The 13,774-nt window shown below is 41.6% G+C and overlaps 1 protein-coding gene across 4 annotated transcripts in view; it reads left to right on the forward strand.

Annotated features, from left to right (window-relative positions):
* The first annotated feature begins 1,564 nt into the window (after positions 1-1,564).
* Positions 1,565-13,774, forward strand: part of Prdm5 (PR/SET domain 5) — a 162,156-nt gene continuing 149,946 nt past the window's right edge. For 2 of the 4 annotated variants that reach the window (XM_063286721.1, XM_039108695.2), the window contains exon 1: positions 1,567-1,797. In XM_063286721.1, coding sequence (XP_063142791.1) covers positions 1,705-1,797 — 93 coding nt within the window. In that variant the 5' untranslated portion in view covers positions 1,567-1,704. Of the gene's footprint in view, positions 1,798-13,774 lie in introns of all 4 variants that reach the window. The other 2 variants (XM_063286722.1, NM_001427515.1) reach the window with 2 other exon arrangements.

Raw genomic sequence — 13,774 nt, forward strand, 5'->3', positions numbered from 1 at the left:
TGTCTCTACATTTGTGCAAGTAGATGCCACCAACTGTCCAACACCAAATAGGAGGCAAGACTGGTAGCTGCTTTATTCCGACAAGCCAAGATGTAGAACAAAAGGCGTCAAGGTAGATCTGGAATGTATGGGCACACTACAATATTGAAGAGAAGAATTTGAAGAATAATGCTCAAGAACTCAGAAAATGAGCCAGGCTAAGGTAGTATTTAGAACATTGTCCAGACCCTTTGCCTCACTCCCCTACTTGCCAATCAGACCACAGAAACAATGGACCCCAGGGATTTCCCAAAGATCTCATGTTGAAAGAAGGCTGGGCCACTTGAAAAGCTTTTCCCCCAGGGACAGATTTTACAAAGTTCTGATGACTTCTCAGACTATCTTGCCAGGAAGGCTAGAGCTAAAATGATGATTCTATACGTGTAATCAACACTTTGACCAATCTTTTTGACAAATGTTTCTTGCCCTCTATTTAAACTAAATTTCAGGGCAGGGTCCTAAAGTCAGCTCTAGAGGAGTTATTGTTTCTCTCTGTTTATTCCTCTTCCAAGAGTAGTCACATCGGCCAGTATCCTTTATTGTCCTTCCAACAGCTACTCTGCTTTCTACTTTGATTTCTATTTTCTGTGATAAAACGTTCTGGCCAACAGCAACGTTGGGAGGAAAGGACTTTTTGGGGGCGGGGAGGCTTATATTTCCCATCTTAGTCTATCATTGAAAAAAGCCAGGACCAAGAACTCAAGGCAGGAACATAGAAGCAAGGACTGAAGCGGAAACCAGAACAGAATACTGCTTGCTCCTTATGGCTTGCTCAGTTTGCTTTTTTAAAAAATACAACCTAGGATCACGTGACCCAGGGATGGCACCATCTACAGTGGGCCTAGGCCACATCAATCATTTATCAAGAAAATATGCCACAGACTTCCTACAGAGGAATCTGATGGGGACATGTATGTTCTCAATTTAAGTTCTGGCTTCCCAGAGGACTCGCGCTTGGGTCAAGTCGTCAACAACAACAACAACAACAACAACAACACCACCACCACCAGGCTAACTGGTTTGTTAAGGACTGGTGGACCAGTCTTGTTGAATTTGGAATGGAAAGGCTCGGGGTCTGACCTGAACAAGTCTGGTAACAGGCCTTGGAAAGTAATAATCACTTTCCAGAAGACTTCTCGCCAAATTACTTAAACGCATCCAATTCTCATCTTGAAATAGAGTATACTCCTTGGCCTCTCCTTAGTTCAACCCTCGGAACACACAGCCACTAAGACCCAAAGGTCTCCCAGACCTTCTGGTTTGGTCTCAGCTGTGAACAGCAAAAGGCTGTTTTTGGAGACGCGAAGGCCCATTTCATTCTGCATTTGAGGAGATGTCAGAAACCTCTGACAAAGGCAGAGATGGTGAGGAGGCTGTCGGTGTGGCTTCAGGATCATCCTCATCCCGGAGCTGGAGCCTCCAGAGCCTGGGGTTTGAGACTTCCAGCCGGCGCCACAAACTTTGGGCCAATCAGCGGGGCCCGGTGGCCTGGGCGCCCCACCGCTTCGGCCGCGCCTGCCCCGGCCGAGGAGGGGCCAGGCCGCGGGGAGCCGAGGAGGGAGGTGGGGATTCTGGGAGCCGAGCTCATTTCCTCCTCCCGGCCGCCCCTGGCCCGCACCTCATCTGCACGTGCGGCGCCACCGGAGCGCGGCGGAGCAGGGGAGGATGCTGGGCATGTATGTACCAGACAGGTTCGCCCTGAAGTCGTCCCGGGTCCAGGACGGGATGGGGCTCTACACGGCCCGTCGCGTGCGCAAGGTGGGTGAGCGACCGGCGCAGGCCGCGCCACGTCCCAGGGCCTGCGGGGAGCGCGGGCCTGTAGGGAGCCGGTGATCCTGCTGCCCTCCGCGGCTGTGGCGAGAGGCTTCCATGGGCTGCAGTCTACCCGGGCCCAGAGCCGGGTGGCTCCTGAATTCTGAACAGTTGGCAATCTGGTCATACCACTCCTTGTGCAGATGGGCCCTGGCAGCTTGCAGCCCACCGCAGGCCTGGGAGCCTCAGAAAGGAGGCCTTCCCCATTGCCATTCTGGGGGTGATATCTGCATCTTCAGCCTATTTTCTTTGCGTTTTTGAATTTTATTCTGGTATTGGGTCATCTTCCAGGACTGCACAGACATGGGATCAGGTTAAGCACAGGTTACCCTGTCTGTGTGATGATGCACTACAGATGTTGGCTGTTCCTTGCAGAGATCTAGAAAACAGGATACCAGAGCACTCCAAATCTTAAGTTACAATTTTAAAACGTGGTGGCTTGAGCTACTGTGGGTTAGCAGACTTGAAACGAACTACAGGAGGCAGGGCAGAAGCACCCAGAGTAACCAGAGCCAAGGTTAACTGAGCAGGGCCCATGCCTGGTATTTTGTCCATATGTATCATTTGACTTTCCCCTCAATAGTCTCTGGAACCAACTTTTAGTTATCATTTCAGAGGTGAGCTGAGGAATTCTGCAGTTAGACAACCTGGTGAGTTAATGAATTAAACTTCAAACCCATGGTTTCTGAATGGAAAACATGCTCTTTCTAGAACATTCTGTTATGGAACAACATGCTTTATAAACCTTGCCCCTGACACGTTCCCAGCCTCTCCTCTTCGATGTTTTGGCTTTGCCTTGTTAGCAGATACTTAGAAAAGCAGAGGTTCAAAGGATAGCGTGTGAACATAGCTCTGGGTTCACAACATGACCTACAAGAAGTTTCCATTGCTCAACTGGCAAAACACACACACACACACACACACACACACACACACACACACACACACTAAATGTAGACAAACAAAACACAGGGGTTAATACTTCATTCAATTTGGTGTTGAATTGGATAGATATTGCCAAATGACCAAACGTCATCAGCAGTCTTGCAAAGCCAAGTATACCCATCATCAAATGACTCCCATGTACCGTTGACATTATGCTTCTGTTTTAGTCTTATAGAGTGAAAACTCCTAAATGGGCTACCAGGTTTCTGGTATTACTATAGTTAAGAATCATTTTGTGCTCATGAATAGTAGGGCCCCAGACAGTTGTTCAAAAGTAAGAATTACTGCCTAATACTTCTTTTGCTTTACTCAGACGATTTTTGGTAGTTGGTCAGTGCATTCTCTTTGACATTGTCTTGTCCTTGTGTTGTCATTACTACTTGGTGTGGGATGAAGTATCTGGAGCTATAATGTTGCAACATTGGTAGGCATTCATCTTCTGCTGCTAATATAACTTAAACGAACCCACAGATTTTCACTCAGATAACATCTAGCATGATGACCATGCAGAATATGGCTTACACAAATGGCTTACTATTTTTGACAGAGTAAAATTATTATTCCAAGATATTCAATCACAAGGTTGTGGAGAGCTTCACTGATGCCTGTGCATCAGCTTTTCCCTCCCCTGTACACTGAGGACAAAGCTGAAGCCACAGAGCAGATTTTAACTGAATTGTGAGATGAAACTGAATGGTCTTACATGCCTTACCTATTTCACCATGCCTCTTCTCTTAATTATTTTCCAAGTCACCCGTGGAAATCTTTCCTGAATATATTTCAAGAGGTCTGAGATAATAACAGCTGTGATTGGAGCTATGTTAAGGACCTCCATTAAAAATCCTCATGTTCTTCTAAACAAATTGCAAGATTTAGATCACTTTAGACCATGTGCTGCCAACAACAGGTGCTATATCATACTTTTATAGCCGGTGCACTTATATAAATCTTCTGTTTTGCAAAGTGATTGAGACTCAAGTTCTCTGTTGATTTAGAGTTCAGAGACTGGAATCCAGAATCGACTGGAGGAAATCTTCCAAGAAACCAAGGAAACACCATATTTGTACCTTCTACAGGTTGTTTGGGAAAGCATCCCTTATTTTTCCAGACCCACCCCTTTGCGGGTTATGCCTTACTTTGTTTGCAGGAAGTACTGACACTTGATTGTTTACCAAGGCAACATTCATGTATTAAAGCCTGGCTATGCCCCTTTAACTAAGGGAAGGGGAAGAGAAAGTGAGTTTTGGAGTAAAACTAGGAAAGACTAGGATTTACTAGGTCACAAATAATGACATTTTAAAGAACATCATAGGTGATCTATTCCACACATTATCATGGTGTGGGTGTGCACAGCAGAGATTTATAACTGTCTGTCACGTTCCCATGCCTCCCCCACTATCAACAGTCAACTCCCTGTCTCTCAGACCATGGAGACTCTTATTTCTCATGAAAAAAAATCGTTAATGAGAATAAGTTTAATACCCAGTTTGTAAAAAATAGAATACAAAAATAAAGGTATTTTGAATACCTTTGAAATGTGAAGTTTGGAGGAAAACATACAACCAAAACATAACAAACATTCACGCGCACACACACACACACACACACACACACACACACACACACAAACAAACAAACACAAACATCCCAAAAGAGAAAAGCAAGCAGAGGAAAGATTACCATGTTAATACCGGAAGACTAGAATTTGTGTATGAATGTATTTTGCTGATTACTTTTGAAGGTGACCTCTCTAAATGGATTTTTATCTTAGGGCTGAAACTCTGCCAGTAGATGTTTATTACATTTTCTGGTGGCTGATGTTAAGTCATTAATCTGGAAATAGAATCACTGCAGTGACACTGTCTCCCTGTTTATACAGTCAGGTATCACCTTGGGGATCCAGTGAGGCTTTATGTTTCCTGCTGTGCTCACAGACTTTGAGAGATACATCATAGAGCCATTTAAACCGATGTTTTCACTGAAACTTTTTGTTTCGCTTCTGTGATGCTAGCAACTACCAATAATTTGTTTATAATTTAATATAGCGTGGCTAATACATTATGAAGCTGTTGCAATTGTTAGGAGCTATCTGTGTTAGGAGATAGAGGGTGAGTGACAGAGCAATTATGGTGCTTTTCTCAGTTCTTTACTGAAGCCACACAGCAAAACCTTGCTTCCTAGGTGACACAGAACTGACGCTAGGGCAAGGTCTATCCACACTAAGGCAGTTAGTTCATCAGATTTGAACTCAGCTCATTCCACATATGAGTTGAGGATCCCTAATGTAAAATTTGAAAGGTGAAACCTTTTGTTTGTCTATGTGATACCAGAAAGGGAACATACTTATGATTGTATGAAGTCACCTTCAGACAGTGTAAAGGGAATATGAAAAGTGAATTCTCTATTTAGCACACATATTTATATATCTATCTGTCTATATATCTATAGCTATAGAATACCCTCCCCTGACCTCTGGAATCCAGAACACTTGGTTTTTCATAGTCCAGATTAGGAATAGTCAATCGGCTTGTACTCTTTCTACTAAAAAGGCTTTTCTCTGTAGTCATAAAATGTTAAGTTCATAAATACACTCAAATACAAAGATTATTTTACTGTATTATGACTTTTTATGTAATGTATAAGTATATAACATAAAGGACATATGAGAATATATAAAACATAAATATATAATATGTAAGAAATATAAATGTATATGACGATATAAGAATATATGATGATATATTGTTATTTATCTTTAAAATGGAACATTTGTTATTCAGCAGTATCCTGTGAATAATTCCTCTAATTTATGTACATTGACTCTTGTACTATAATTATTTTAGCAGTTGTTTTTTAAAGTAGGCCATGTTAATTGCATAAAATAATGAGTTTCATTGTGGTATTTTCATGCATGGTTGTCATATACTTTGACTACACTGGTCTCCTTGGTCCTCTCTTGACTTTTGTCTTTCCCCACTGATTTTCATTTTGTTAAATAAACCTGCTTATACTTTGAGGTCTTATTATTTCTTTACGTATAAATTTGGCATATGAAACAACACATGTGATACTCATCTTTCTGGGCTTGGCTTGTTTCATGAAGCACTATAGTCTCCAAATTCCATTGATTAGCCTACAGATTATATCATTTCATTGTGTATGGCAGAATGAAAACTCCATTGTATGTGTATGTGGGTCTGGTTGGCTGGTACATAACTGAGGAATGGCATAAATTAATTATTCTAGTTAATTTTCATTAAAGTGAGATTTGAACAGTGGTTTGAAGGATAGTAGGAAACCAGCCAAATAAGAACATTCTTGGTAGGGAACAATTTAGTCTGAAATCCTCAGACAGGCAAACTTGCTTTGCCTTGGTTTCCAAGGAGTCTAGTGTGTCATTCTAGGAGTGAGCTAGGGCAGATCCTACAATACCTTAAGGATGTATGACTTAACAAAGGGAGGACAGTTGAAGGAGACCCACATTTCCTAGAGCATATCAGGCAGCTGAAGAGTGGCATTAATTGAATGTATTGGAGACCTACCTGTAGAGGAGGGCTGTATGTTTATCAAGGATTACTCTGGCTGCAGCTTTGAGCATGCTCTGTCATGGAAAAACTGAATAAACAGAGATTAACTAGGATTTATTTAGCTGTAATCTATGGGGGTGGGGGATGAGATTCAGACTAAGTGACAGCTCTGATAGTGTGTTTTGAAGGCAGAGGGGACAGAATATGGTAGAGTGAAAGAGGACAAGAAGTACCAGGGCAGTTTTCAATGGTTTAGCCTGAGATTCTGAAAGGATTGGACCGTTAGTCATTAACTGAGATGAGGAGTTTGTGTGGAGCAAGTTTGAAGAGATGGATGGTTGTAGAGCAGCGTGAGTTCCATTTCAAGGTGGTTTTTTAAGATGTCTGTTAGGTAACTGAGACACGTCAGAGGCATCAGGATGAAAATACACTCGCCCTACCTCCCACCTGTGTTCATTATTGTCATGCATTTTATTCTGTGTGTAGACTTTAGTTACACATTTTTCATTTAGATCAGCAATTGCTTTTTAGAACAATAAAAAGCAAAACGAGGGTCATTGATATTTACTGTACTGGTTACTTTTTTTGTGATTAAGACATCATACACAGAAGTGACCTATGGAAGGAGTTTATTTTGGCTTATAGTTCCACAAATAGAGTTCATAACTGTGGCAAGCAGCCAGAGCAGGACACTTAGAGACACTCACCGAAGGCAGAGAAAGTAAACTGTAAGTGGAGCATGACTGTGTATTCTGAAAGCTCACCCCCAGTGATGGATTTCTCATAGCAAGGCTACACATCCCAAAGGTTCACAGCCTCCTCAAATAATGCCACCAACCAGGTACCATGAGTTCAAACACATGAGCCTATGGGCAGGATTTTTCCTTCAAACTATCACATTCTACCCCTTGGCCCCCATAGGCTCATGGCCATCTCATGATGCAAAAATGGACTTCATTGATTATCAAATTTTTCATAGCCCCAAACAGTTTCAAGACGTTCAACAAGTTCAAAGCCCAAAGATTCTTCTGAGACACAAAGCAACCTCTTAAGTGTGGATCCCAGTTAAATAAAAAAAAAGTGAGTTATTTATTTCCAACATATACTGGCAAAAAGAATAATGAAGATATACTGAGGAAAGACTGGAATAAAGTGAGACCAAGAGTCAAGAGAGCAAATATGAAATCCTGTAGCTCTAATTCCACTGTCTAAGACTTTAGTTTTAAAGGTGTTAGATGGCTCTATGCCCTCCAGCTTTGCCTCCTGCAACGTACATCTTTTCTAAGCCTGAAACTCAGGCTTAGCCTTCACGCCTTTATGTAATGCCATCTTATGGCCTCCTTACATGACCTAGTCTGAGCAGCTATTTTAAACCATACAGTTTGAATCTCTGATCCCTCACTCTTGTATTTTTTGTGTCTACAAAGCCATTTCCCCCTAAATAGAAAGCTAATTTTCTATAGGTAACAATGCCAAGTTTGGTTGCCTACTTGGGATGGACATTGGCTCCCTTAAACTCTATATTTAGTGATACGTTTTGTATGTTAAAGCAGTTCTCAGAAACATTCAGCCTCTTAGGCTTTCTCTTTTTTTTTTTTTTTTTTTCATAGATTAGAGATTCACTGGATGAGGTTTTGCCCTGTGGGCTCCCTTCATTTTGTGTAGAGCAGACCTTTCCTTAATGGTACTAATCTCTTTAAGAATCACAGGCTCTTCTCCAGCACATGTCTAAGGTACAGCATTAATCTTCCTACTGCTAATTTTTTTCTCTACAAACTGTATTTGATATTCCTTTTACCCACTTGCTCTTTGTCATTGTAGATGTACATCAGCATCACCACTAATAACCATGACACAGACTAATCATCATACTGTCTTGGAATGCCTTCCACCAAAGAAATAATCCTTTCAAATTTAGCCATGGGCAAGTGTTGTGGTTTGCCCTGAAGTTATCTGTATTTTGATGCTAATTCCACTGCCCCAAGGACAGCTGCCTACTCTGTACTCAGAACCCTGGTGACTTCACCAGAACCACCTCCCCAAGGAATTTGTAAAGTGCAGGTGAAGGGCAGGTACAGGATAGAAGGAGGCCTGTCATTGAGGAAAAAGGAGGAGACAGGGAGGAGACAGGAGATAGGAGAGAGGGAGAAGCCTTGGCAGGACAATATGGCAGGTGATGTTAAGATTCTGCTCTGTGTATTTACAGGTTGTTATTAATATTCCTAAGGGATGGATGGTACCGGGCTTTGTATGTTTAACTGGGCAATTATATCTTATCAATTGGATCTAAGATTATTGTGTTGTGTGTTCTTTTATGTGAGGGTTTGAGTGTAAGAAAGTGTGTGGCTGGGATGTGTTTCTGCCACGATATCTAGCAGATATCTTGGGGCACTGTGGTGTGGACCCAGCGGGGTAAAAGACAACCTTTTTTATTTTTATATTTTTACAACGATAGGCAAGTTCTTAGGGTATGAGTAAAAGGCAGTCATACTCTTTACTAAAATATTAGGACTGTCTCCAGTCAAACTTCTAATATCATCTGATTCTGAAATTTCATTAGCTAGACCACTGCTCTATGCATCACTTTAGTGCTACCATCTTCCTCTGTTACTGAATAAAGCATAAAAGTTCTATTCCAGTTCTAAGTTCCAGAGTTTTTATCCTAGTTCAGTTTAGTTAATGGATTTTTGCAGTTTTTCTTATTAAACCATGTGCATAGTTTTCCTTTTGAATCTGCATATGAAAGCTGCTGATCTTTTACCTTGAGTGGTTTAAATGATTTTCAGTGTTTTTTTTACTTGTTTTTCTTTTATTGGATATTTTCTTAAGGTCTCATTTGATTGTTTATATTGGTGGATACTCTGTTTTATGGATAACATTTTTTTTATCTTTATTAACTTGAGTATTTCTTATTTACATTTCGATTATTATTCCCCTTCCCAGTTTCCGGGTCAACATTCCCCTAACCCCTCCTCCTCCCTTTCTATATGGGCTTCCCCTCCCCATCCTCCCCCCATTACTGCCCTCCCCCAAACAATCACGTTCACTGGGAATTCAGTCTTGGCAGGACCCAGGGCTTCCCCTTCCACTGGTGCCCTTACTAGGCTATTCATTGCTACCTATGAGGTTGGAGCCCAGGGTCAGTCCATGTATAGTCTTTAGGTAGTGGCTTAGTCCCTGGAAGCTCTGGTTGCTTGGCATTGTTGTTCATATGGGGTCTCGAGCCCCTTCAAGCTCTTCCAGTCCTTTTTCTGATTCCTTCAACGGGGGTCCCGTTCTCAGTTCAGTGGTTTGCTGCTGGCATTCGCCTATGTATTTGCTGTATTCTGGGTGTGTCTCTCAGGAGAGATCTACATCCGGTTCCTGTTGGCCTGCACTTCTTTGCTTCATATGGATAACATTTTAATTTAACTGGAAATCTTGCCAGGTTTCTTGGTTTGTTTCTAAAACTCAGAGAATTTATTAGAGTATGTCTAGGCTTTCATACCGCCTTGCTGAATTATGCTTAAGTCACCAAGAGTGAGTGATTCTGATGTCACCTAGCATGGGAGTGACTTTAATGTTACTTAATGTAGGCATGAGTGACTCCAAGGTCACCTGATACAAACTGAGTAACTCTGAGCACCTAGCATGCAAGTCCCTTTGCTGTTACTTGACATGGGAATGATTGAGACATTTGATCTACAGAGGCAGATTTATCTTCAGTTAGAAAGCCGTCTTCTGAATCACTGTCTTTTGGCCTACTTTTTAATATCTTCTGAACTATATAGGTGGGAGCTGTCCTTGATCTAATCTCTGTAAATCTCATTCTTGCCTCCCTTTGTTTTCCTTTGAGATATGACTTTAATTTGATTCTTGTTTCTTCCTGTGTTTCAATAAACTTTCTAAAAATATACATTTGTGAAGTCATCTTTTTTAATTATTAAAAGTTCTCCTTAATGGTGATGGGAAGATGACTGAGAGGATAAAATGGTAGAGAAGTAGATTTTAGATTTCCAGGGCCACCCTAAAAGCTTGGGGGCTTTGCATCTCATTTCTAATCCAGAGTTCAGGAGATGGATAGGGGATCAAAGGAGCAAGCAGACTAGTTGGTAGACTACATGAATTGGTGAGCTCTGAGTTTGCTGATGGACCCTAAGGGAATATGATGTAAGTGATTGAGGAAGACATCTGTTGTCAACCCCTGTCCTCCAAGGACATGCAGATATGTGTGTAGTCTTACAAAGATATACCTACGCACATGGAAAAGTGCATACATACATGTTCCAACACCATAAACATACACATTCAAGGTTTTTTTTAATTAAAAAGACTTTTGAGTTGCTGTACTTTGATGTCTCTAAGTTCTGTTAGACAAATCGTGCATTCCTGTTTTATTATAGTTCGTTTTCTTGTGTGCTGTGCTGTGCAAAGACTGGGTGATCCACGCATTAAGCTGGTCATCTATCACTATATGTATCTCTAGCCCTTGGTATTCTGACAATCGAAGATTCTGTCTGCCACAGGAGTTTGTCTTTCTTTTGTAACCCTGCTAAGTTGGGGTTCATTTTTCACTTTGATCTCACTCTCTCTGGTGGGTATGGGGAGTGTTCATTTAGGCCATCTTTGTGGCCAGGTCAATCCTGCAGTGACAGTCGGCTACTGAGTCCCATTTGTCAACTCTGGTCTCCATGCACTTTTCTGCACGTCACAGGCTGATGCCTTCCCTATCTTTGGCTTTGAAGTTCTTTTTCCTAACTCTCTAGGTCTCAGTGACTGGCTCAGGACTTCCTACTATCTCTCTTCCTGTTCTTTAGCCTCATGCTGCTTCTTTCCATCTCTAGACCTTAATGTTGTGCAGTTTCTCACAGATGCTACTAGCAGTTGTTTGCTGAGAAAATCAGGTACCTAAAAAAGCAGGCTGGAGAGGAAATATGTTGCTTTCTGGTATCTTTCTCTATTTATTTATGTCCATGTCTATGTCTGTCTGTATATTTATAAATGCTTGTATCCATTCCTCTCCCTCTCCCTCTCCCTCTCCCTCTCCCTCTCCCTCTCCCTCTCCCTCTCCCTCTCCCTCTCCCTCTCCCTCTCCTTCTCCCTCTCCCTCTCCCTCTCCCTCTCCTTCTCCCTCTCCCTCTGGATCTCTGCCGTCCCTTCTTGTTAACTCTCTTCTGCTTTCATTCCGTGTATTTTATGTGGTACATTTTTATTGCTGAGTGAAGAGTTATGGGCACCATTGCATTTCTTCCCACTGATGCCTGCCATAGCAACTGTGGCTAGTAGACATGCCTACATTCCAGGTGGGGAGAGATAGAAGTTATCAAACACATGGATATATTTCGTAGTTGGCCTCATTTAAGGACTTCTGAGGTAGTTCCATGTGATGTTTTCATTCAGGTCATTAGTTCTCTTATCACAGTAAATGCAGGTTTTTATCTGGTTATATTAATATTCATAACAAGGCCAGAGTTCTAGAAGGAAGGTGAGTTGATAAAGGCAGGCAATTAGATTCTACCTTAACAGTCATAGCAAGGAGAAAAGATTGGGTGGTCTTCACATTAAACTCTTTGGAAATACATTTAATATATTGGAGGAGACCAACTTATATTACAAGAACATATTTATGCACAATATCTTAACAGTGAGACATAGCCATGTTCTTTTTTTCCATTTTTAAAAAAAATTATTAGATATATTTCTTTACTTACATTTCTAATGTTATTCCCTTTCCTGGTTTCCTGTCCATAAGGTCCCATCCCCTCTCACTCCCTCATATGAATATTCCCCCGTCATCCATCCCCCTTACTGCCCCCCTGCGTCCATATTCCCCTGCACTGGGGGGTTCAACCTTGGCAGGACCAAGGGCTTCCCCTTCCACTGGTGCCCCAACAAGGCTATTCTCTGCTACATATGCAGTTGGAGCCTCGGGTCAGTCTGTGTATAGACTTTTGGTAGTGGTTTAATCCCTGGAAGCTCTGGTTGGTTGGCATTGTTGTTCTTATAGGGTTGCAAGCTCCTTCAACTCTTTCAATACTTCCTCTAATTCCCCCCAAGGGGGTCCTGTTCTCAGTTCAGTGATTTGCTGCTAGCATTGACCTCTGTATTGGACATGCTCTGGATGTGTCTCTCAGGAGAGATCTATATCCAGTCTCTTTCAGCATGCATTTTTAACTTCATCAATCTTATTTAGTTTTGGTGGAGATTTTATATATATATATATGTACCACATGTGGGGCAGGCTCTGTGTGGCCGTTCCTTCAGGTGCTGCTCTAAACTTGCTTCCATATCCCTTCCTATGGATATTTTCCCCCCTTTTAAGGAGTGGGAGCATCCTCATGTTCTAAAGGAGACTTCTCTAACACTGTACAAAACAAGTGGGAACAATGATCGAACAGCATTATTTCTGTTCTAAGTGAGGCCTGTAGGCCTTTTATTTTTGAAAACTAAAACCGACGATGACCAAGTCTGTTGGAAGTTCTGAAGGCTTTAGGACAACTGCTTGTTATATAAGGATCCCCTTCATATTAATAACTACAAACTGTAGATGTTTAATATACTAACACATATATGCATAATTCATTTGTAATGAGTTGTGTGAAAAATGGCTATTGTGTAGGTTGGAAATGGTCAAATGTAGGTAATTTCATGGGATTCAATTATGTTGGTGTGGGTTTTGTGCCCCTAATTTTCCTTTTCTAAATAAACTTCCAACCAGATTTAAAGCCATGAATGGGGTAAAGCCTTCTATTTAAGTTAGGTTGCACAGGAAGTGGTTAATGAGTTAAAAAAATCAATTTTAAGAAAATGTTGTTTGTATATTGGAGACAGCAGTGAACAAAGGTTGGGAAATAAGGGGGAGTGCATGGAGTCCTGCCTAAGAAGGCTATTCCCAGTGAGAGCAGGCCAGGAGAGCACAGAGTCTACAGCTATAGCCGAATACATTGTTGTAAATATCTGTCGGGTTTCTATTATAAATAAGGTGGGCAGTTCAGACTTTGCACTTTACAATTCCACAGTCTTTCATAACACAACTAGCTTATCTAATCTAATCACATGATGTGCTCACCGGTGTGCTTGTGAAAAGGGTTGTTTGAACCTACAGTGTTGAAGAGACCAGTCACCATCAGTTGGCTTCCTTCAGGGGCCATAACCACTGGACATATTGCAGGCCACATGACCAGGTTTCCAAAAGGAGGGGTCTACAACATTACACCCCAATATGATGCAAAAACCTTTCCCTGGGTACCATCTTTTTAAATTTTCTTTACTGTCATACAGGCAGCTAAGCGTCTTTGTCATGAGAGCACTGGGAGGACGGCGGAAAACTAAACAATAGACTTTTAGCAGCCTGTATCCTGAGCTTTCTGTTTCTTTCCCTCCTAGTGCATTTATGTGTGTTCTTATCTGAGCCTTGTAACTTAACTAACAATTTGTTTTATTTTCTCCTTTCCCCAGAAGAGGGAATGATT

The sequence above is a fragment of the Rattus norvegicus genome, chromosome 4 (assembly GCF_036323735.1).
Source record: "Rattus norvegicus strain BN/NHsdMcwi chromosome 4, GRCr8, whole genome shotgun sequence".
NCBI lineage: Eukaryota > Metazoa > Chordata > Mammalia > Rodentia > Muridae > Rattus > Rattus norvegicus.